Source organism: Daldinia decipiens (assembly GCF_022478715.1).
Source record: "Daldinia decipiens strain CBS 113046 unplaced genomic scaffold F4813scaffold_41, whole genome shotgun sequence".
In the NCBI taxonomy this organism is placed as follows: Eukaryota; Fungi; Ascomycota; class Sordariomycetes; order Xylariales; family Hypoxylaceae; genus Daldinia; species Daldinia decipiens.
In genome coordinates, this window is record NW_026054584.1 from 165,667 (window position 1) to 188,068 (window position 22,402).

The 22,402-nt window shown below is 47.1% G+C and overlaps 10 protein-coding genes across 10 annotated transcripts; 5 read left to right on the forward strand and 5 right to left on the reverse strand.

The window, feature by feature from the left end:
* Positions 1 to 702: 702 nt before the first annotated feature.
* On the reverse strand, positions 703 to 2,632 carry F4813DRAFT_372681 (succinyl-CoA synthetase-like protein). Its single transcript, XM_049244728.1, has 5 exons — positions 2,215 to 2,632; positions 2,051 to 2,079; positions 1,842 to 1,968; positions 1,677 to 1,765; positions 703 to 1,614 (listed from the first exon to the last, which is right to left on the reverse strand). The coding sequence occupies exons 1-5, from the start codon at positions 2,379 to 2,381 to the stop codon at positions 1,025 to 1,027; spliced, it is 1,002 nt and encodes a 333-aa protein (XP_049095950.1). The 5' UTR covers positions 2,382 to 2,632; the 3' UTR covers positions 703 to 1,024.
* A 212-nt stretch (positions 2,633 to 2,844) lies between these two features.
* On the forward strand, positions 2,845 to 5,216 carry F4813DRAFT_372685 (26S proteasome subunit P45). Its single transcript, XM_049244729.1, has 4 exons — positions 2,845 to 3,156; positions 3,226 to 3,288; positions 3,419 to 4,228; positions 4,284 to 5,216. Exons 1-4 carry the CDS (start codon positions 3,154 to 3,156, stop codon positions 4,788 to 4,790), a joined length of 1,383 nt encoding a protein of 460 aa, XP_049095951.1. The 5' UTR covers positions 2,845 to 3,153; the 3' UTR covers positions 4,791 to 5,216.
* On the forward strand, positions 4,803 to 5,216 carry F4813DRAFT_372686 (uncharacterized protein). The gene has a single exon (XM_049244730.1). The coding sequence runs from the start codon at positions 4,880 to 4,882 to the stop codon at positions 5,069 to 5,071; it is 192 nt and encodes a 63-aa protein (XP_049095952.1). The 5' UTR covers positions 4,803 to 4,879; the 3' UTR covers positions 5,072 to 5,216.
* A 190-nt stretch (positions 5,217 to 5,406) lies between these two features.
* Positions 5,407 to 7,044, forward strand: F4813DRAFT_382925 (DUF500-domain-containing protein; the record flags this gene model as incomplete). The annotated part of the gene is made up of 2 exons (XM_049245870.1): positions 5,407 to 6,154; positions 6,227 to 7,044. 2 exons carry the CDS (start codon positions 5,407 to 5,409, stop codon positions 7,042 to 7,044), a joined length of 1,566 nt encoding a protein of 521 aa, XP_049095953.1.
* Positions 7,045 to 7,171: 127 nt separating this feature from the next.
* On the reverse strand, positions 7,172 to 9,057 carry F4813DRAFT_238510 (PLP-dependent transferase). The gene is made up of 3 exons (XM_049239989.1): positions 9,050 to 9,057; positions 7,878 to 8,970; positions 7,172 to 7,821 (listed from the first exon to the last, which is right to left on the reverse strand). Exons 2-3 carry the CDS (start codon positions 8,723 to 8,725, stop codon positions 7,299 to 7,301), a joined length of 1,371 nt encoding a protein of 456 aa, XP_049095954.1. The 5' UTR covers positions 8,726 to 8,970; positions 9,050 to 9,057; the 3' UTR covers positions 7,172 to 7,298.
* Positions 9,058 to 11,172, reverse strand: F4813DRAFT_238515 (Saccharopine dehydrogenase-domain-containing protein). Its single transcript, XM_049239990.1, has 4 exons — positions 10,408 to 11,172; positions 10,269 to 10,341; positions 10,078 to 10,202; positions 9,058 to 10,004 (listed from the first exon to the last, which is right to left on the reverse strand). Exons 1-4 carry the CDS (start codon positions 10,836 to 10,838, stop codon positions 9,311 to 9,313), a joined length of 1,323 nt encoding a protein of 440 aa, XP_049095955.1. The 5' UTR covers positions 10,839 to 11,172; the 3' UTR covers positions 9,058 to 9,310.
* A 335-nt stretch (positions 11,173 to 11,507) lies between these two features.
* Positions 11,508 to 12,857, reverse strand: F4813DRAFT_382927 (fungal-specific transcription factor domain-containing protein; the record flags this gene model as incomplete). The annotated part of the gene is made up of 1 exon (XM_049245871.1): positions 11,508 to 12,857. One exon carries the CDS (start codon positions 12,855 to 12,857, stop codon positions 11,508 to 11,510), a length of 1,350 nt encoding a protein of 449 aa, XP_049095956.1.
* A 392-nt stretch (positions 12,858 to 13,249) lies between these two features.
* Positions 13,250 to 15,464, forward strand: F4813DRAFT_238765 (Clavaminate synthase-like protein). The gene is made up of 6 exons (XM_049239992.1): positions 13,250 to 13,809; positions 13,953 to 14,089; positions 14,195 to 14,272; positions 14,362 to 14,877; positions 14,936 to 15,004; positions 15,446 to 15,464. Exons 1-5 carry the CDS (start codon positions 13,399 to 13,401, stop codon positions 14,964 to 14,966), a joined length of 1,173 nt encoding a protein of 390 aa, XP_049095957.1. The 5' UTR covers positions 13,250 to 13,398; the 3' UTR covers positions 14,967 to 15,004; positions 15,446 to 15,464.
* F4813DRAFT_238740 (BAR-domain-containing protein) lies at positions 15,403 to 17,335 on the reverse strand. The gene is made up of 4 exons (XM_049239991.1): positions 16,935 to 17,335; positions 16,701 to 16,871; positions 16,521 to 16,636; positions 15,403 to 16,457 (listed from the first exon to the last, which is right to left on the reverse strand). Exons 1-4 carry the CDS (start codon positions 17,059 to 17,061, stop codon positions 15,522 to 15,524), a joined length of 1,350 nt encoding a protein of 449 aa, XP_049095958.1. The 5' UTR covers positions 17,062 to 17,335; the 3' UTR covers positions 15,403 to 15,521.
* A 2,922-nt stretch (positions 17,336 to 20,257) lies between these two features.
* Positions 20,258 to 22,277, forward strand: F4813DRAFT_238832 (Metallo-dependent phosphatase). The gene is made up of 2 exons (XM_049239993.1): positions 20,258 to 21,446; positions 21,512 to 22,277. Exons 1-2 carry the CDS (start codon positions 20,341 to 20,343, stop codon positions 22,158 to 22,160), a joined length of 1,755 nt encoding a protein of 584 aa, XP_049095959.1. The 5' UTR covers positions 20,258 to 20,340; the 3' UTR covers positions 22,161 to 22,277.
* Positions 22,278 to 22,402: the final 125 nt, after the last annotated feature.

Genomic DNA, 22,402 nt, shown 5'->3' on the forward strand with positions numbered 1-22,402 from the left:
TGGGGCTCTCTTCGTATTGATACCAATAACCTCGGCGTAGAGCCAATGGCATTTCATAGATTGCAGGGGAAAAGGCAGGGGAAAGCTTGTACCTAATGTTATTCAATCACGGTCTCAATACTGTACAAACTGACCTTTGTGTTCTTAGATAGATACACTTACCTCGGGTAGGTTGCGTACAAATTCGGTAGATTTCTTACAACTTGCTTCAACTTGGCTATATTGTGAGCCTCACGATAATAATCACATCTGTGAAGTGAAGAAAGCACCTGGTCAATCTATGGGAGACCATACTGATAAACACTGGAAAGCGGCAGGTTCAATCTAATAAACCAACAGTCTTTAGTTATCTCATATAAAAAGTTAAGGTGGGACTAGAATAAAAGCACTTCCTAAAAGTTAGAAAGCTCAATTTATGTAGATCAAGCTGAGTCAAATTATATAGATTACCTAGGTACCTATATATATAAAGTAAAGTATGATTTATGTAGCCATCAACTATTCATTATAACATTTATAAGTGATGTGTTCTTTCGTATCTTTTCAACCATAATACTAAGCTGTATTCCTGTAATTATTTTGAAATCATTTTCATAAACATGCCCGTGTCTCGTAGTTGCTCATTTATACACTCCATTAATTTTCGGTAATAGTAGTGGCAGTTTCACTTTACTTTTGCTGTTTTGCAATGAGACAACGAGACGTAAAACACTCAGAGGTATTGAGGCTTCATGATATATATATATAAGGATGATAGGGGGACAGACGCAACAAAAATAAAATGCATTATTCGCCATCCACCCCTCCGTCTATCATAGTTAAGTAAAACACACTCAGGATGTTCTCCTGGCAATAAATGCAGTCCAGCTTACCAACCACCACACATGCTTCGATATCTACCCCCCGTTCGGGAACGGCATTTAATACCCCTGGACTATAGCGATCCACAACACATGAGGCTCGTCGAGGCCTATACCGTATCTAGTGACCCACCCTTTCTACATTTATGTATGAGACAAGCTTCTTATAAAAGATCCCGCTTCACGAAAGCCTCCCTCATTGCGCGGCCTAAGGCGGCAGGAGAGCGTTCTACTACTACACCAGCTGCCTCTAGAGCTTTGATCTTAGAGTCTGCTCCGCCCTTACCACCTGATACAATGGCACCGGCGTGACCCATTCGTCGTCCCGGAGGAGCGCTGATACCGGCAATAAAGCTGACAACAGGCTTGCCACCGTTGACAGTATTATTCGCCTTGAGGAAATCTGCGGCATCCTCTTCGGCTGAACCGCCAATTTCTCCAATCATAATGATACCATCCGTCTCCTCATCCTTCAAGAAGACTTTGAGGCAGTCGATGAAGTTCGTCCCGCTGAAGGGATCGCCACCAATACCAACAACAAGAGATTGACCAAGGCCAGCCTGGGTGGTCTGGTTGACAGCTTCGTAAGTCAAGGTACCGGAGCGGGAGACGATACCGATACGACCACGCTTGTGGATAAAGCCGGGCATGATGCCGATTTTGCACTGGCCTGGAGCAATGATACCGGGGCAATTGGGGCCGACGAGACGAGTCTTGGACTGCGACTTGAGGATATCGGTGATGCGGACCATGTCTAGAAGTCTGTTAGAAAAGGTAAAAGCTTCGAGGCTATATATGGCATATGGCCTGACATACCATGCTGGGGGATGCCCTCGGTGATACAAACGACGAGAGGGATTTCGGCAGAGACAGCCTCCTCGATACCAGCGGCAGCTAGAGGAGGACTAGATACGAACGGCGATTAGCAACTCATACCCGAACCCCATATCTCATACTAGTAACTAGTAACCCGATACTTACGGCACAAATATGGCAGTGGCGGTTGCGCCAGTCTCTTTCACGGCCTCGCCAACATTAGCGAAGACAGGAAGTCCAAGATGTTCCTGGCCGGCTTTCTTGGGGTTTGTGCCTCCAACGACCTTGGTCCCTATCCATAGGTTTCTATTAGATATGTACTCCTCACCCCGTAGAAATTTGCAGCGGGAACGGGGCGCAAAGGATGTAGTTACCATATTCGATAGCCTGCTGGGCGTGGAAACTGTTGGAATCCGAATATCAGCATAAGCCTTTTTTTCTTTCTTTCTATTGCGATGTGTGATATGGCATATTGATGAGATCGAGACGATATAGTCTTCGACGAATAGCCAACTTCAAAAGGACGGAGAGCGCTTACGTTCCCTGCTTTCCGGTAAAGCCCTGGAAGATAACCTTGGTGTCTCCGTTAATGCGCAGGTTCTCGATCGTCTGGGAATAAGGGGAGGTCGTAGAACTGTAGGCTCGTCGGGAGAGCTGGCGCAAGACGGCAGCACCTGGCCGCAAATGTCTCGAGAAAGCTTGCATCCTGCAGCAATTGACCTATGGGAAACTGTAGAGAAGTTTCCGATAGATAAAGAGCTCGAGTGTACGAATGTAGGTACCTACGTAGAGAGGTAGAGAAAAGTCGAAAGTTAGGGAAGAGTTATTTTAGACGATGATTAAGAAAAAAAAGGTTCAAGCTTCAACATCTATCAAAAGCTAAATTGCAACCCGTTGTAATGCCGCAGTTCTTTCCAAATCGACACCGACCCAGTAACTGCACATGCACTGGCCACATGCACCTTTTTTGCTTTGCCTAGGTCCATTACATATTAGGTACTTGGGTACATGTACATTCCGATCTTATCTACGCTTATCAGATATGTACATTACATGTAGCACATGCTATACGGTGTATCTAAGGTACCTAGGTACCTATTTGAATTACTTAAGCTGGCCAAAGCTTTTTATCTCGGCATCGGCATGCACGCGTTTCCTCTTAGGTGCCTGATTTCTAAACTGACCCTCTACCTACATTAGGTATTCCGTACATGTACCTAACAGTACAGGTAAATTAGCGTCAGCGTCAGCGAAGCTTTCGTCTACCTCTTGCCGCCGGAACCCACTCAAACAACTTAAACGTCAACTTTACTACTTCATTCTCTATCCGGCACTGGTATCACCACTACCACCGAATTCAACCATCATCAGCCTTTCGCTTTGTAGCCGTGGTTCTTGTCCATCTATAATTTATTAGTGCCCAGAATAGGGCGCTTTGCATATCACTTTGACCCGCACAGGGCAGTAGCTTGTCAAGATGGTCAGTCTAATATTACTGCTGTTACTTATATATATCTCTTCCTTTTACTGACATGGCGCACGCATTTAGGGTCAGAACCAATCCGGAATGGGTGGTGCCGGCCAGGATGGAAAGGATGATAAGGATAAAAAGGTACGTTGATGGACATCTCATACACCATCATATCAACAGCAGCGTTGTTGCTGTCGGCAGCGAAGCTCCGTCTTCAAACTATTAGTAACTTCTAATTCGTATTTCTTTCTAACTTGCATATTTTCAACAGAAGGAGAAGCCAAAGTACGAACCGCCACCGCGCCCAACCACTCGTATCGGACGTAAGAAGAGAAGGGCTGCTGGTACTTCGGCGGCTGCCAAACTCCCCGCTGTCTACCCGACCAGTCGATGCAAGCTTCGTCTGCTCCGAATGCAACGTATCCATGACCACCTACTACTCGAAGAAGAGTTCGTCGAGAATCAAGAGCGTTTAAGAAAAGCTAAGGCCGCTAAAGACAACACTGGCCCCGCTCCTGATCTCGATGCTCCCGACCGCATGGCCGACGAACGTGGTCGGGTCGACGACATGCGTGGAAGCCCGATGGGTGTCGGTACTCTCGAGGAGATGATTGATGATGACCACGCTATAGTCTCCAGTACCACCGGTCCTGAGTATTACGTCAGTATCATGAGTTTCGTCGACAAGGACTTACTAGAGCCTGGTGCCTCTGTGTTATTGCATCACAAGAGCGTCTCCATCGTGGGTGTGCTTACTGATGATACGGACCCGGCCGTTAATGTCATGAAACTTGACAAGGCACCAACCGAGTCTTATGCCGATATTGGTGGACTAGAGCAGCAGATTCAAGAAGTGAGGGAGTCGGTTGAACTACCACTTCTTCACCCAGAGCTGTACGAGGAGATGGGTATCAAGCCTCCGAAGGGTGTCATACTTTACGGTGCTCCTGGAACCGGCAAGACGCTGTTGGCAAAGGCCGTAGCGAACCAGACTTCAGCCACATTCTTACGCATCGTTGGAAGCGAGCTGATCCAGAAGTATCTGGGTGATGGACCACGACTCGTGCGACAGCTTTTCCAAGTATGATAATAACCATATTGGCCCTCAAGATGGTGTTATGCTAATATTATAATAGGTTGCCGCGGAAAACGCACCTTCTATTGTTTTTATCGACGAGATCGATGCCATTGGTACGAAGCGTTATGATTCAACATCGGGTGGCGAGCGTGAAGTTCAGCGAACTATGTTAGAACTCCTTAACCAACTGGATGGTTTCGACGACCGTGGTGACGTCAAGGTTATCATGGCAACCAACAAGATCGAAACTCTCGACCCGGCCTTGATCCGACCCGGCCGAATTGACCGAAAAATCCTCTTCGAGAATCCAGACCAGAACACGAAGCGCAAGATCTTCAATCTTCATACTAGCAAGATGAGCCTGAACGAAGATGTCGACCTGGATGAGTTCATCAGTCAGAAAGATGATCTATCCGGGGCGGACATCAAGGCCATATGCTCCGAGGCTGGGTTGATGGCTCTACGTGAACGTCGTATGCGCGTGCAGATGGCGGATTTTAGGGCCGCAAGAGAGAGAGTCCTCCGTACTAAACAAGAGGGAGAACCCGAAGGCCTATACTTGTAGTCTATTACGTGTATTGTAGAGTTACGAAAAAGGGGGAGGGGGGGCAGGCTGCGGCAATTGTGCGTTGCCAGCGCTGTAGCGGTTAATATATGATAATAGGAGACCCTACGATTATTACGAATGGTGCCGTGCTTTATTTCGAGTGCTTTATTTCGAGTGCCCTACAATTGGTGCTCTTTAACTTGGCTCTACTTGTGTTTGTATTCTTATATCATCTACCTATTTTGAGACTACTGGTAAACGTACCTCTAGTAAATGATGATCTAACTAGATACAGGTAAACGCGCAGGTAAATACTATTGGTTCTAGCCCCATGTTACCATGTTACCATGTTACCATGCTACCTCAGGAGGTACATTGTCATCTGCGCCTAGCTTCGGATGTGGTGATGACATCAGGTATCGTTCAGGTCTTGTCCCCGTCTTGTCCCCCTCTAGCACCGAACAAGATATTTATAACATATTTAGGTTAGACAATTCCCTAGTTAAAGCAACTCCCAACTTGGCTTTATTCTAACAGTTCTAACAGTATAATTACCTAACCTAGGTACCTACCTATATATTCCTTACCCGATTCTACACTACAGTAACCAGTCGTGCCTCGTTTTGACTCTGCAATGAGCGCACATCCAAGCCATTCGCCTATCCCAGGTGATAATCCTAATTACTATGCCGAACTAAGCGGGAGTGATCCTCAGTCAGCTCCATCCCAGTCTGGCACGACTCAGGAAGGACAACACAGCACCGACCCGACTTACTACCCACCACCGCCGCCTGGCCCTCCTCCAGTTACTCAACATCACGATCATTATCCGCCGCCTCCAGGTCCTCCACCTTCAAATTTAGACCAACCGCACTACCCGCCTCCGCCACCGGGCCCCCCTCCGAACCAGGTCTATAACCAGGTCTATACACCATCACAGGAGAACCCGAGCTACCCTCCGCCAAGCTATTCGGAATTCGAAGTCGGAGCCGGAGCCGGAGCCGGACCCGGGGTTATAGTGACTGATGAAAAGCCACCAGTCCTTCCACCACGCCCCCTCTCATCGCAAGGAGAGCAATCGGCGCCACATTTCCCTCCCCCTCCTACTGAGGCTTCTCTCCCTCACGTAGCTGCAAGTCTTCATCCCGTCCAGCAGCACCAGCAGCACCAGCAGCACCAGCAACAACCGTCTACAACAAACACGGATGCTCCCGCTTCTTCTACGTCAAAACCGGGCTTCGGGCGTAAGCTATATGAATGGGGTATAAAGGTCGGTACCCCTATCAACAAACTAACGAACAAGCTTGGTTCTGAAGCCTTCATGCCCACAAGCATGGACAAGGAATGCGATAAGGCGGCGCGTATTCTCAAGAGTTTTTGCAGTATGTTCCCCCACACGCCGTTCAAGTTTCATACCCCTATTTAAACAAAGCGAACCTAACATGTGTCTTCAGAAGACGGCTTTTACACCACAGCATCCGCATCAACGCAAGGTACCCCATCCTCAGGCCCAAGCGGCAAGCCCAAAGCACTAGTAAAGATCCCCCAGTCTGTGATCGCTAACGCGAAGGGATTGGCGATCTTTACCACCTTCCGGACCGGGTTTCACATCTCAGGGGCAGGCGGTGCAGGGCTTGTCGTCGCCAGACTGCCGGACGGTAGCTGGTCACCACCGGCCGGATTCCTCGTGCATACAATAGGTGCGGGAATTGTTGCTGGGCTTGATATATACGATTGTGTGTGTGTACTCAACACGCCTGCTGCCGTTGAAGCTTTCACAAAACCGCGCTTCAGCTTGGGCGGCGAAGTCGCCGTAGCGGCGGGGCCCGTGGGCGTAGGGACAAGCGTCGATGCCGCGGTGGGAAAGGGGGCTAAACCAGTGTGGAGCTATATGAAGTCGCGGGGCATTTACGGCGGCGTGCAGGTTGACGGGACGGTGATTTTACAGCGGCCTGATGCAAATGCAGCCTTTTACGGAACAGGCCAGATCAGCGTGGATAAGATTCTAAAGGGTGAGGTCGGAGACAGTAGTCATAGTGGGAAGAACAAGAATGAAGATATCGTGATGTGGCCCGAGGGCGGAAGGCAACTAATGGAGGTGCTAAAGGCGGCTGAGGGTAAGCGTGCCGATGAGGGCATCATGAACAAGCTCGGTAACCAGCCTACCCCTGGGGATCTCGCCCCTACACCTACACCTTCGCCGGGTCCCGAACAGCAGCATTTCCCTCAGAAGACGGATGCAGATGCGGCGGAAAAGTCAAGGTTCGCCTAGGCCATATTTCACGATTTCAATGTACGTTCTGTTCGTTCTGTTCGTTCTGTTCGTTCTGTTCGTTCTGTTCCTTATGACAAGATCTGGAAGGGATATGATTATAAGTTGGAGGTAGCTACCTATATTGAGCGGGAAATCATCATGATTATTCGGATACAAATATTATTTACCTAGGTTAGGTATTTTAGAAGACATCTAAGGTATCATTGCTTATAGCCGACTCTTAAGCATGCATCACGATACCCCCTGGTGAACTATAAAGGCAATACTTGTGCTCGCTGAACAACTTTCGCAAACCTCTGGATTGCTTCAATCAATACCGCTTCTTCATTCCATGCCCAGCATAACCTAGTTCCCAGGTTGAAAGTCGACTGGGCCCTCTTGAGACCTTCGGGATCTCCTTTGACAGCGAAAATCTCCCCCGGTGCAATAATTAGGCCGAACTCCTCGCGACCAATGCGGATGATTTCGGTCGCCGATGGAAATTGATGCCCGTCTGGAAAATCTATATAAAGAAAGAATCCTCCCGACAGTATAGTTGGCGCACGATTACCCCCGCCGTCTATAGCAAATGTCTCGTATGGCTTCCCCGTTGATATCTTTATTCCGAGTGGGTACAGATAGGTTTTAATGGCTTCCACGAGGGCTCTATATCTTCTTCGATATGTCGGAATTAAAGTATTATGTATGTGGTGTTTTAGAATCCCAGAAACTAACATCTCGTCGACTAAGAAGGAGGTATACTGCCCTTGACAGCCGCCAGACAAAGTCGCCCCGCTAGAATCCAGATTGTCAAAACTACTCCCAGTTGCTTGAGAGATCCGCAGACTTACACTGTAGATAGCCCGTGTATAAAGATCGGCGTCGCCTCGCACCACCCCATCCGAAGGCCGGGAGCAGCCAGCTTCGAGAAAGATCCGTTACTTACAGCATTCCCCCATTCGCTCGATCCAGCCATCTGCCGGTCAATATCCACAAGCCTCGGGGGCAATTCTAGGCCTTCGTGCGAGATACTGTCATCCGCTGGCCAGGCAAGAAAGTCGTAGACATCATCTGCAATCAGGAGAATATCATACTGGCGTGCCAATTCGACTAGTGCTGTGCGGTGATGCATTGACATTGTTTTCCCGCTAGGATTTGATAGTGTTGGGACCACGTATAAGATATACTTGAAAAGTTTCCTATACCCCTGAGCGGGAAATTTGGTGCGAGGCACGTCAGTATTCGGAGTATCATCAGTCTTGCCGTCTTCTTCCAGTTGGTGTCGTAGATACTCTAGGTTGATACCTTCATCATCTTCGGGAACACCTCGCATTCTCTGACCAAAGCCTGCGTCTAGAAACGTCTGGACAGCAAGGAAGTAAGTAGGCTCTACAAGAAATATGCGACGCGTATATGACGGGTCTGTGAACTTCTGCAGAATTCCCGCAAGTGCTCCGGAGGCGCCGTTGGTAATGATGATACGATCTTGGGTGATGTGACCGGATACGGGACGGTATTTCTGACTGAGCCAATCCCCAATATGTTCACGAATACTGTCCTCACCATAATCGGGACCGTATGTCAATGCCAGATCCGATTTCTCGGGTTGCGACAAGATTATTTGAGACGCTGCTGCCAACTTGTCTGCTGCTTGTAAGTTCGGGGTTGGCCGACCAATTAATAGGTTAATTTGTTTCATTTTCGATTCAGGTGCCGTAGATGAGTCGAGATCATAGGTAGTCTAAGACAATATATTAGATAATATAGATAATATAGATAATATAGATAATATAGGTATATCTCTATATAGGTATATCTCTATATAGGTATATCTCTATATAGGTATATCTCTATATAGGTATATCTCTATATAGGTATATCTCTATATACGTCGGGATGACATGGGTGTAGCTCTGAGAAGATGGGGCAAGCAAAGCCACAAGACTTTACGGGTTAGTTAGTATTTATCATTTGTCCCATAAGCACTGCGTCTCCGAGAGACGGAGGTCGAATTTAAACTAACTTAGTTTAGTTAAAATAAGCCAGACTTGACTTATCTATAACAATATTCTAAGCCATCTCATCCCAAATCATGGCCGCCTGAGGCTGTGCTCATAATTAAAGCCCTTGCCTTGATGATTGACCACATAGGTAACTACTGAATATCGACCTCAAGATGATGGCAGCCACTGTCCAAACCGTGCTATCGACCGGCCGAGAACATACTAAATAACAATCTACCCCGTAGTTACCTTTGTATGTAGAATTCCAAACTTAAATGTTCTTAAACCATGTTGACTTGAAGGACTGCGCCCGCTTCTTGAATTCTCCTCCAGAAATCCTCACCGAGGAAGGCTGGTGTGAGACAACCCCCGGAAAACCGGCCTGCTAGATTTCTGGTGTAGAGCAACGATGCAGCTGCCTGAGCTAGGAGGAGGCCAGTCGTGTGGTACCCGCCTGAGGGATATGAGAAGCTTGCATATGCACGAGGCGCACTACCGCTACTCATATCCGCGATAGCTATAGCCTCGAATTTCACTCTTGACGAGCGCTCTTTTTCGATATCGGGTCCTTCTCCAGGTTTCGGGAGGATCAATCTTAAGATACGCCTCGAGGGTCCAAATTTTAGAGCAGCCCTCATAAGGACAAGTGTCAGTATGTGCAACAATCCATCTGCTGCGGAAGAAACTTTGATGTACTCATTGTACCGAAAGTTTGGCCCGTAACCTTGGTCTGTATCTTGTAATAGAGCCCATGTCCTGTGCACCAATGCCCGGTTCTCTATAGCACCAAATGATGACGCGGACAACAAACCGAGGGTTGGATCCTTACGCATGCCGAGAAAATCGGCGGGTGTAGGAGTCTTTGGTCTCTTAATGGGTGACAGCACCCATGGTTGTTTTGCTTCCTCAACAACACGGGGGTCATGAGTGCTCTCAGCTAACAATGAACTGGCCGTGCCACCACTCATACCAGCCCTATTCAGAGAAAGAGGAGAGAGAGTCAATAACTATAAGGGACTACACGGAAAGAATGGGGTTTAACACTCACTCGAATTCTGTTATGGAAAAAACCAATTCCTTCGTTTTCAGAGACGTCTTCTGCGCCAACTCCCGCGCTGCAGCCCAGGTGAGAAGATCCTGTGGCCCAGAAAATACTCCACAGAGGTGAATTAACTACCACCGATACTAGTGAGCCAAGTCCTCGCTTCGGATGAGCCGGATTAAAGAGTAGGTGCTTACGGCAATGCTAGCATTTACAGCCGCATCGTGGTATCTGTCGATGAACGTACGCAGTAGTGGTATGTCTCCAGCCCTGTATAACGTTAGAAATTGACGAAGTTAAATAAGCCAGGTACTTAAAGTAGAACAGTAAACTTACACGTCGATGTAATCTGTGCCGTTCTCGATGCAAGATTTTACAACGACTTCTCCAACTTGCCAGTATAAGACTACACTAATACAGACTTTGCTGTTCTTAACAACGGAACCGAGTTGAGTGAGATCATCAAATTCAACTACCTCAATTTCTATATGATTCTTCTTAGTTGATTCGGTATGATGGGTGTAGCGAAGCGGAGTCGTAAGTGATTGCTTACCTGGTTGTACGCGCTCTGGGTCTAGGTCTTTGAGCTTGCTAGAGAGACCTTCCAGCTTGGACTTTGACCGACCAGCAATGGCCCATTTCAGATCAACGGGAAGATGCCGAACAATATACTCAGCGGTCAATAACCCGGTGTACCCGGTAGCTCCGAGTAGGAGGATATCATATTTTCGAGACTTTCTTCGTTCTTCGACTACTCTATTCATCATGTCGATATTAAGCGAATACAAAGCTCCATACACAGCGCAGCCAGCGTTGGATAGTATAGAAGTTTATGACTTTAACAAAATCTATCTTTGTCATGATTTCGGGATGCACCGACGGATCAACCAAACAGAAACAAATGTCACATCACCATAAAATATGGTCCGTGCGGTTCCATCGCGCAGCGGGTAGGTATTTCGGTTATACCGTCGTATCTCGCTTCATACCGGGACACGATAGAGGTACAAGATATGTTTCCTAACGCGAAAAGTCTCCGAGAATTCTCCAAAGGCGGCATGACTTTGGGCGCTTCTCTTTTGAGGCGGTAGGTGTATTTAGGTATACAATACTTATCGGCATTTTAGTGTCGGGACCAGATCCGAATACCAATTCCTTCGGATTGAATGATCTTAGGAAAACCACGAACGTTCCTTCGCATTCAATTCCTCCAGCGTCGCAAAATAGCGGGAAGCATTCACGGCTTCTATTCAAGCCCAGTGCGATTAAGCCCAATATATCGCGGTCCCGGCATATTCTCATAGCTATTACATTAACTTGAGGACGTAGTTTCTTTGTAGTCCTAAGGTAAGGTTATACAAGGAGCTATCAATGGCGTAGAGTATAACGACAACGTATGTTTTGGGACCCTCAATATCAAAGTACGTTGTTAATTATTAAGTAAGGTCGGCCTCTCTCTGTCGACTTCGTAATATAGCTTTGATGCAGTCTACGTTATCGACTCCGATCAAGTTTCGTTGCTCGTCTTTAATATTCCAGACATCCTCAATGTCCTGTTTAATCCTTCGGAGCGAGGGGAGGTGGCGAGCTTCATACATAGCATCAATCCTGTCTCGTACAAATTGACGCTGATCAACGTCGATGGATTCGCAGCCGGCAGTCCAGAGTGGCCAAACCTGGGCCGATACGAGAGGTGAGCCAACCGCAACAAGGTTAAGGTGAGCCAGGCAGCTTCGAGTATACTTCAACGCGGATGGATCTGGTGCGCCCTTGTTATGCCAGACCCGGTATAGATAGATGTACGCAGCATATCTGTATGCCTGTACGGTATGTTCCACGTCTCCCATCGTGCCATCAGACTGGTGCAGTGAATTGAGAATCCCTTCAATGACGCAACCCCACGCATCAAGGTGTTTCGCGTCCTGGTCCCGCATCCTACTAATCTGCCCAACTATCCGTAATACGGAAGTGAGCCCCTTCATAGACTCCATACCCTCGATCGGAAACTCTCCATCAAATTCAAAAACGGGACTTTTCCCCCGAGAAACGGAGGCTAATATGTCGTGATAGGAACAAAGACTGAGGAGGAACGAAGCCCTTGAGCTGTTCCATTTACTGATCCCAGCCTGGTTAATGATAGCTTTCGCCCCGGATAGATGATCAACCCCTGAATCCACGGTGAAGAGTCTATCAGAGACTTGGAGCATTAGAATGGTGGCGAGCGACAGCTCTGGGTTTTCAGTCTGAATCGTTTGCCGCAGGGCGGAGACAGCAACGAGCCGATACTGAGTCGCCAAGGTATGAAATGAATTCTCGTTCCTTAGTATCGCCAAATGGCAAGCTGCGATTGAGCATAAGACAGAACGTAGAGCTATTGAATTTGATATCATTGGAGTTAAGTGAACAAGAAATGGGTTTTGAGAGGTCGATACCATGGATACTATCGTGACCAGCGTTGTTGACCAATGATTAAGGAGATAACGATTTACCGGATGAACATCATTCGGTATAATGCGTGATGGATCATATCTTACTATTGGACCCGTAGACTCACTAGATGATGTCGGGACAGTCTTATCGGTTGAATATTCCTTCTGCTGCCGTGTGTTTCTGGCTCGCTTCAATTTTGGTAACCTCTGAAGGGGCTGCCATTTAAGTCTGACTTCATATCCTTTGCACGTCTTCTGGAGTCGAATACATCTCCCGCAAAACGGCTTCTGCTCATCACACTTATAGCCATCCTCTCTACAGGTATAGCAACCAGTCCTCGTTCTCGAGAATGGCATTTTGCAATGGATAGCAGTGACGTGACGTGACGTGACGTGATGGATAAAGCTATACAACATTACATAGGTACTATGTAAGTTGAAATGGATAAAAGATCCATTATGGATGGAGACGCGACAAATACGGATTACATACACCTGGATTTATGTATTAGTCAGAGGTTCTAGAACGTTTAATCGAATGGGCACGGGTGGGGACCAACTATGTACCTATGTACATACATACCTACATATGTACATGTACCTACCTCATATCCATAGGTACCCGGCGGTTTCCGATTCAACTGCTTAAGGTACCTAGGTACCTAACCTACATCGGGCCATATGGACATCAAACCTACATGTAGGTACCTACCTATAGGTACATCATCACATAATGTTCTTATCCGCATGATCGATCCATGCGCAAAGTACTAAAAGATATTGACGGTTGGCCAGAAGATATTTACATCGAACTAGGTTACATCGCTTTCGGTTTCTATAAACCAAGGAGTAAACAAAAAGAAAGAACAGATAATTTCTGACCTTAAAGAATCCTACCATGGCCCAATTTGTAGCAGCGGAAGAGCCTTCGATGGATCTCCCGGTTATCGATCTAGACATCTACCGAAACAACTCGGCCACCAGTCCTGAGGTGCAGGAAGAATGCTTACGCGCGGCCCGGGCGCTCGCAACGTACGGGGCGTTGGTATTACACGACTCGCGAGTGTCAGAATCGGACAACGAGGCGTTCCTAGACCTACTGGAAGACTACTTCGCACAGCCAGCTGCGCTTCTACGGCGTGACGAGCGGCCGGAGCTGGGTTACCAAGTCGGCGTTACACTTGAAAATACCGAAAAGCCCAAGTGTGCCGTCGACGAACCATGCCTACGTGTCATCGAGCGCCTAGCTCCGGAGGAGCGACCACTTGACATCAGTGGTCATCAGCCGGATCCCAAATGTCGTTTTTTCGTACGTGTTTTAGTAGTTCATTCTAGGAGTTATATATATAAGGCTTTCCTTATTCTACCCAGTTATACTTTCAAAACTTGGCCAAGTCATAGCGGCATCTCGCTCACCAGAATATGAATATACGTTAATTCTCGTTATCGTAGTGGCGCATGGGCGAGCCCGCGCCTTACATCACGCAGTTCCCGGGCCTGAATGCCGAGAATGTGATTCCGGATGCCCCTGAAATCAAAGAGAGATGGACGCCCGTTATGGAGACGTGGGGAAAGAGTATGAAGAGCGCGTAAGTATGGCTTGTGTTGATTATCCGCTTCCTCTGCTTCGGAAACATTTATTCCAGCAGTGTGGTAGATATCATGTTGACTAATAGCGATTGCTCGTGAGTTAGCGTTTCGGGGCTTGCCGAGATGGCCGCCATTGGTATGGGACTCCCCGCCGAAACCTTTACCGACGCTGGACGATACGGGTAAGTTACGCCCACCTGTCTTCCATATCCTCCTACTATACTAATCCTATTATTCAAAATTCTAACCCTTGGTTCGTATGGCAATATAGCCCACACCTTCTAGCCCCTACGGCATCCGACCTTGAGAAATTTGGACAGAAGGACACCATCTTGGCCGGCTTTCATACGGACCTAAATTTCTTAACGATTCACGGGCGTTCTCGATATCCGGGACTTCACATCTGGGCACGGAATACGGGTCGTCGTATCGCTGTCAGCATCCCGCGTCCCTCTGCCTCCTCGCCAGGGAGCTACTTGCTTGTACAGGCTGGGAAGCAGCTAGAGCACCTAACGGGTGGGCTGGTGAAAGCCGGATATCACGAAGTAGTGGTCAACTCGTCTACGCTAAACACGATCGCCGCGCGGCGGCGGGAACACCCCGACCGGCCCCTCGTACGCATTAGCAGCACCTTCTTTTGGCACCTAAACAGCGATTATGACCTGGCGCCTATTCCTACGCTGGCCGCGCGAGCTAGGGATGTGCGCGCCGCTAACTTTGACCTTGGTCGCGACGAGGGCGACGATGTTGAGTACGCGCCTATGAAAGTAGGACAGCAGGTTCAGAAGCAAGTCACCCAGTTTCTTAAATCTCTACACTTCTATCATACTAACTTACTATCGTAGCGAGCTAAAGCACATTGCGCTGCTAACATGAGAACGGGAAATGGACTGTTTATCTATAGCCGCTTATTAGTAAGTCGGAATCCCTAATAACAATTTCGCTGAAGATGGATTAGAATATTGTCGGTTGGGCACTGGGATATGATTCGCGAAGTGTCCACGCATAGTAGCATCATAATATATGATAAACATGCACGAAGTACGTATATCAACAATACACACACGCCAATATCTAGTTGGGTCTCACGAAATCATCGGACAACATGATGGGTACGAATATCACAAGGCAAGATCACGTATAGTCTTAGAAGATGAAGTATCAAAACAAAGGAGCCAGTCCATGTATCTTTGACTCACGAAGTCATCTTCGCTGCGAAGTCTATGACATACAAATACACCAAACGCCACGCAATCAAGATCCTTTTCTGTTCAGCATAGGACCTATTACCTATATAAAGCACATCCCAAATTAAGCAATTGCACTTATTTGATCGCTAAGATGTCTATTTCAAGTGCCCAAGTTCCGCACTCCAGGATAGAAAAACGAGCTGTAGACGTACGGAAGATCATAAGACGGTTTACCGCTACCTTAGTACCCTGCTGGTCTGGAGGGAATAGGCGGCGCCGGTTTCTTAGCTCTGCTTGGAGGTGGTGGCGGAGGAGCCTTTTTCACCGCTCCCGTCGTCCCCATAGTACGCAACCCGGTGTTACTTGTACTGCGACTTAAACTCCCATAGCTCGTAGCCGGGCTTTCGCTGCGATCATAATCTGGACTCCCGCTACTATTGGTCGTGTCGTAATCATCCACGTAGACATCGGGACTTAAATTCTGGTTGGTCTGGACTCTATTTACTGGGCGCAGATTATTGCGAAGAGATCCTATAGCCGGAGGGGGTGCCATGGGCGTCTTGCGTAGTGAATCAGAAGGCGGGGCTGGAGGTTCGCGGTACGACTGTCGTCTCGGTGGTGGCCCATCAAACGCACCCGCGTGTGTGGTTGCGCGACTAATTCCCGGCCTTTGAGCCTCAGGAGTTACTGATCCACTTCCGCGGTACGGACTGGAGCGAATGGGCATCTGCACAGGTTCAGGGGCTGGTTCGTCTCGCTCGTAATTGTCTTGTCGGCTTGCCCACCGTTCAGTGCGATCGTTTCGTTCCGATGACTGGGCTGTGTTGCTCCTACTTCTCGTCGAACGTCGCGAGACACTAAGCTCAGGTCGAGAACCGCCGGATGCCTGACCTTGACTTCCAACCCATTCCTGCTTCACACGCCGGAGCTCTTCAGCACAGCGTTCGTAGTAGTCCAACTCGCAATCAAGAAAACATGTGAGGTCGCGGACGGATTCAGCTTCGGCCTCCTTGATATCTTGCATTCGGCGAAGTACATCTTCGGACGACTCCTCGTACTTGGCTTTCGCGGTTCGAAGCTCGTCTTCAAGTCTAAAGTCTTCCCGTTTCGCCTTTTGCATTTTTACCATGCATGCATCGTATGTGAGACGTCTATTCTCGAGCTTCTTACGGGCAGACTAATAGAAGCTGGCGTTAGCTTGTCCAACAACACCCTTACGTACGAGTATTGGATAACGAACCTGGTATTCTTTCATCATAGCTAGCGACCGCTCTAGCCCTTCTAACCAGTAAGAGGTAGCATGTGCAACGTATGTCTCCTGAATGCCAGCAATGCGTTCGTTGGCCCTGCCCATGGCTACACCATCGTTCCAATGTCAGCCGTTGTTCATCATAGTTTTCGACCCGATATTACAACATACCAACTAGGCAATTGCCAAATTCTGAGTCCGGCTCGAAATCCTCGCCGTGGCTCATCATTGTCCGTCCAAGGTAGCTGACAGGGAGACCCTTCTCCTTGTCTTCGAATGTCTCGCCCTTGCGAGAAAGCGACTTCATATAGGTGTTCATGGATTTCTGAAGACGTTCGTAGCCTATAGTATAAAATGAAAATTAGTTTACTAATTAAGTCGACAAACAATGTACAGGTTCTATACCGTCATGTCGAAGAGCCATCTCTGTCTCCAGATTCTTGAATTCGTCCGTATGACCAGTTTTGGCCTCATGGCCCATCTTCTCGCCAGCCCATTGAAAGGCGCGATCCATCTTCTTAGTGAAATTCATACTGGCGGCGTTCCTAAGTGAAGTCTCCGGGTTGATTGGTCGTCTAAAAGAAATGGAAAATATAAAATATACTACGGGAGTCCTGCTACCAGAAAGAAAGGGAATCCAAAAGAGTTGCTTTGGTATGGAATAATTATTGGATATCTATTTTAGCGTTGACTCTGGTCGTAGAAAAAGAGCAGATTCAAGGAGAAGCTCTAGGCCTGGGGCTTTTGGAATGGGGAACGAGCTGTGTAGACGTGGTGGATCGCGGTGGAGAATCGATCTTAAGGCTAGACGCGTACGATGTAGTGTATGTAGATCAAGGGGATAGGGGGTAAGGCGGAGGAGAGCTCCCGGTTACTCTCGTATGTTAATGTGTTAATGAGAGCCAAGTATCGCACGCCAATTCCTTTTTGTGTAAGGAAAAGAGGATATTGCTTTGATTAAGAGACTACCTGGCAACTCTATTATTCTGGCGTATTATTTAAGGCGATTTAAGGCGAGGGGAGAAGAAAGAAGGGAAAAATATACTCAGAATGAAAGGCAAAGACAGAGTTAAACAAGTTTTAAACCTTGGCTCTGCTTGAACGACTGGGATGTTTTATCAATGCGAGATCAACGTACATAGTACCTAGCGTAGTAGCGTGGCAACTAAAAAGGAGGTTACAGTGGCAGAGCGGATAGAGATTGAGGCGGTTAAAGGGGGGGTGAAGGGGGAAGTCACATCTGTATGTAATGGATAAATGACATGCCACTACCTACAATGGTACCTGTTAGCATACCTTCTAGGTAGGTAGGTACCTAGGTACATATCTAACCTACCTAATCTTATCAATTATCGATTGGTTAATTGGTCAATTGAAACGGCACTTGCTTATACTTATATCTAAAAGCATGTCATGTACCTTGAGCTGCCCGATGAGAAAACTCACTTCGTATCGAATAAGAACGGGTCTAATCCAAAACACTAAAAATACATCGATTCCAGTCAGATATCGTTGGATGAGAAGAGACGATGGATGACAATAAACAATTATTGCGAGCTTCGGGCAGGAGCCTTCATCGGCTACCGAGATTGATAAATTGGGTTAATCACCTTCCATTTCCAAGAATTGTACATATATGTACCTAGGTACCTACATACATGCATGTACATTCAATGTAACAGCGCCGACCGCGGGGTCGGACAGCCACTAAACCCTGGATTTCTCCAATCTCCAATCTCAGGGGGGTATGAAGAACGGGGAAAAAAAATAAAAAAAAAAATAAAAACCAATAAATGCAAAATCAACAAACCACTTCGTCTTGTTCAACGTGATCTGAATACCATTGCCGACTCACAAAAGTGACAGTTCCCCGTACCCAGTAAATTCGACCATGTCTTACCCATTTCAAACCGCTCATTCGTATTACGATCGAACTGCGCCCCTTCGTGCCCGTTTCAACAAGCGCGCCTACTATCCAGTCGTTTTTACTGCAGAAATGAAATCGTCCCAAGGCTTTTGTAACTTGGCCGGTAGAACATTGCCTATTGTTCAATGGAACGCCTAGAACCATTAGACTGCATTGGGTCTACAAGGGGTCTGCATGAGGGGTTGGATGTTTAACTGCATTACATAAGTACCTCCTAACCTATCTAGAGTAGTACATTTAGGTACTACCTAGGTACCTATGTATCTTAAGTAATGAAATACGGAATACATACCTCTTTACTCAATTAACCCATGTCACTTTTCTTTTCTATTTTTGACACTTTAAATCGTAGCCGCTAGCTGGGTAATGAGCGTTTCGACGCCAACATTTACCGCTCAGATAAACGCTTATAGCGACTGTCTAGAGGAACATAAATCATGAGGTACATAAATGATCGGAGCTCCCGAATTTCATAGTAATAAACACCACAAATTCCTTAGGTAGTTTTCGCTTACTCGAGTATTAGTCCAGTAGCAACGAACTAATAGTCAGTCGAAACAATAACACTCTTAAAGAGGATTTGTCGTGTAAAAATGGAAATCTATTATAAACATATAAGAACGTGTTTAGTACGTGAAATTGTCTTCATATCTTAGGTAGGGCAACAATAAGAAAAGCTACCTAGGTTAGCAAGCTTTGAAAGCCCTCTCAGACTACATAGCTCCTCGATACACATGTGGGAGAGCTATAATTGTTCGTATCAAGGCTTCGCTGTCAATGCGCTTTTCCTCTACTTATCCCAAACTGTTTTGACCCTAGATGTCCTCCCCGCTTGTCGATCACACATCACTCTTCATCCGATCATCTGGTCTGTGACGTAGCGCGTCATGCCCTTCTATATGTAACAGTAAAGCAAGCAGTCTTTATTAAGTTGAGACGTGTTATTAATTTAACTATGTAAATACTTACCTAAGTTAGCTTGTTTAACTGTATAGGGTTGACGAGATAATGCTTAGAGGATATTCGCCTATTTAACATATAACCTAGTTGTTCAATTTTGTAACTCCATCCTCTTGATTTAAAAATTACCAGTTGGAATCTGCCTCGCGACGTTGCTTTATTCTTCTACGTACTTAATACATACTGTTGCATCAGCTTTAAGAGGTTGTAATCCAGCATGAGTTGCTTAGGATTTCTGGGGGTTCTGTCTAATAATCTAGGTTAGTCCCTTAACAAGGCAACAAGGTACGCAATAATTGTAGTTGTCATCTCCCCAGTTTAGAACGCTGATGTTTATTATTGGGTTTCAATATGATTCGGACAAGAACTCGAATACCTTCGCTTAACTGCTATTGGTGCTATTCATCACTTGTAATAGATAACAATGCCAAGGTCTTCCGATATTTCTACTCTACTAACAAGATGCTAACCTAGTACCTTGCACATATTTATGAGATACCTATTATCTAACCCACGTGGAATACTATCTTCATGCATCTGGACAACTCTTGCAGCTCACTGCCAAGACTGCGTATCTCATCTACCTGACTTATCGGGTTAAGCGGCCCAGGTACTAGCATGGTCTGGATCGGATTGGAAGCTCCTTTGGAGTTAATGTTTGTATCTGTGCCACACGACATCGCGCGAATGCTTCCCGTCGTGATAGGTACCACAGGTCCGAATCGAGAAGAAAGGTCCGAAGGGACTATGTGCATACCTACGTGCTTTATTTAAACTCGACGCCTATTCTTGCTTTCCGGTGCATGTGAAGGTCGTCACTCATCAGCCAAACTGTGAGTAAGAGCCGGGAGCATTCCGCTGCGTTGCTCGTCGTTCTCGTGTACTATACAGACTCAACGAGTGGATTAATTCGGTCGTGCGACAATGGTTCGCGTTCCTTTCTCCGTTCTCTCCATAGTCGCCGGTATAGCCGGCCTGGCTTTAGCTGAAGACTCGCTCTATAGCAACCGATTGTCGAAGCGATTCATTGATGCAGACGGCAACTTTAACATATCGTTCTACCACGTCAACGATGTGCACGCGCACCTAGACGAGTTCTCTTCATCGGGGACTGATTGCACCAATCCTTCAAAGGGTTGTTATGGCGGCTATGCTCGTATCAAGACGGTCATTGACGACACACGACCGGACCATAACGACAGCTTGTTGCTGAACGTAGGGGATGAATTTCAGGGCACTCTGTTTTATTCGTTCTACGGTGGTGAAAAAATCGCCGAGACTCTCAACCAACTCGGGTTCGACGCCATGACCCTGGGAAATCATGAATTCGATGGCGGCGACGACAAGTTAGGCGACTTCTTAAAAAACCTGACATTCCCTATTATATCTGCAAACATTATATCGGACAATGAGAAGCTAAACTCTACCATCAAACCGTATCATATCTTCGAACAGTACCAACTGGCTGTTATTGGTGTGACCACTGAGACGACAGCCGGGATCAGCAATCCTGGCGACGGCACCAAGTTCACAGATGCGATCACTGCAGTCCAGGCCTCGATCGACGAAATCCGCAGCACGACGAACATCACTCGAATTGCAGCTATTACGCACATCGGGTATGAAGAAGACAAGCGTCTAGCTCGTGAGACTACCGGCCTTCAACTTATCATGGGTGGCCATAGCCACACGCTACTTGGCGATATGGAGGGCGCCGAGGGCAAGTATCCTACCCTCGAGACAAACAAGGACGGCGATGAAGTCTTCATCGTTACCGCTTATCGTTGGGGGGAGTACTTAGGTTACATCGACGTCACGTTCGATTCGGAGGGGAAAATACTTGCTTACCACGGCGCCCCGGTACATTTGACGAACACCACTAAGAAAGACGAGGACTTGCAGACACAGGTTGAAGAATGGAGGAAACCATTCGAAAAGTTTGCAGCGGAGGAGATTGGTACAACGAATGTTGTGCTAGACCAATCGACCTGTCAAAAGCAGGAGTGCACCTTGGGCGACTTGGTATCCGAGTAAGTTGTAGCCAGCCGTGTGTATTCATCTCTCCGGGAGGGTGCTAACATAGATATCTCTACAGCTCAATGCTGCAGTATCGCGTAGATGGTGGAAGCAAAGCAGCCTTTGCTCTCACGAATGCAGGGGGCATCCGCGCTACCATCGATTCCGGGCCTATCACGCGAGGCGAGGTACTCACGTCCTTCCCTTTCGGCAATGCCGTGGTTGAGGTTGATTATAGCGGTGCGGACCTATGGAAGATATTCGAGGGTCTCGTCAGTGGCGTCAATCAGTTCAACCAGCGGAACATCACTAGCTTCTTCCAAGTCAGCCGTGGCATTAAAGTCGAGTATAATCCGGATAATGCTATTGGCGAACGCCTTGTTCGTCTTACGATCGGTGATAAGCCCGTCGATAAAGAGGCTCAGTATACGCTTGTTACAGTTGATTTCATAACCGGTGGTGGTGACAATATATTAGAACCAGTCCAAGATGTGGTTGCTCTTAATACTTTAGATGAGGTGCTAGTTGACCATATCGGCAAGACGAGCCCGATTGACTTCCAGCTCGATGATAGGATAGCTACTGTTAGTGGTAACGCGGAGACTAATACTACGACTACGGACAGTGCACCTGCGCCGTCTACGACTCCGAATGGTGCTGGAGGGATGGGCAGCGTGATATCGATATATCTAGGGCTACCAGTTATACTAGGTCTTGTGTTGCTATAGACAAATTAGCAACGAATCCGTATGCAAATCCGTATGGAGGCTATTAATGAATAATACTTCCCAAGGCCGAATAGAATAATATAGAAAATAACAATCATGTGTTTATTGTTGTTGGAGTTGAAAAGAATTAACCTACATGGTAGGGAGTTAGGTTAGATACTTGAGATATCGATAACGATGTATGTAGCGCTGGATATCGGAGATTTACGTATTGTACCTGTACCTAGGTAAGTACCCCCTAG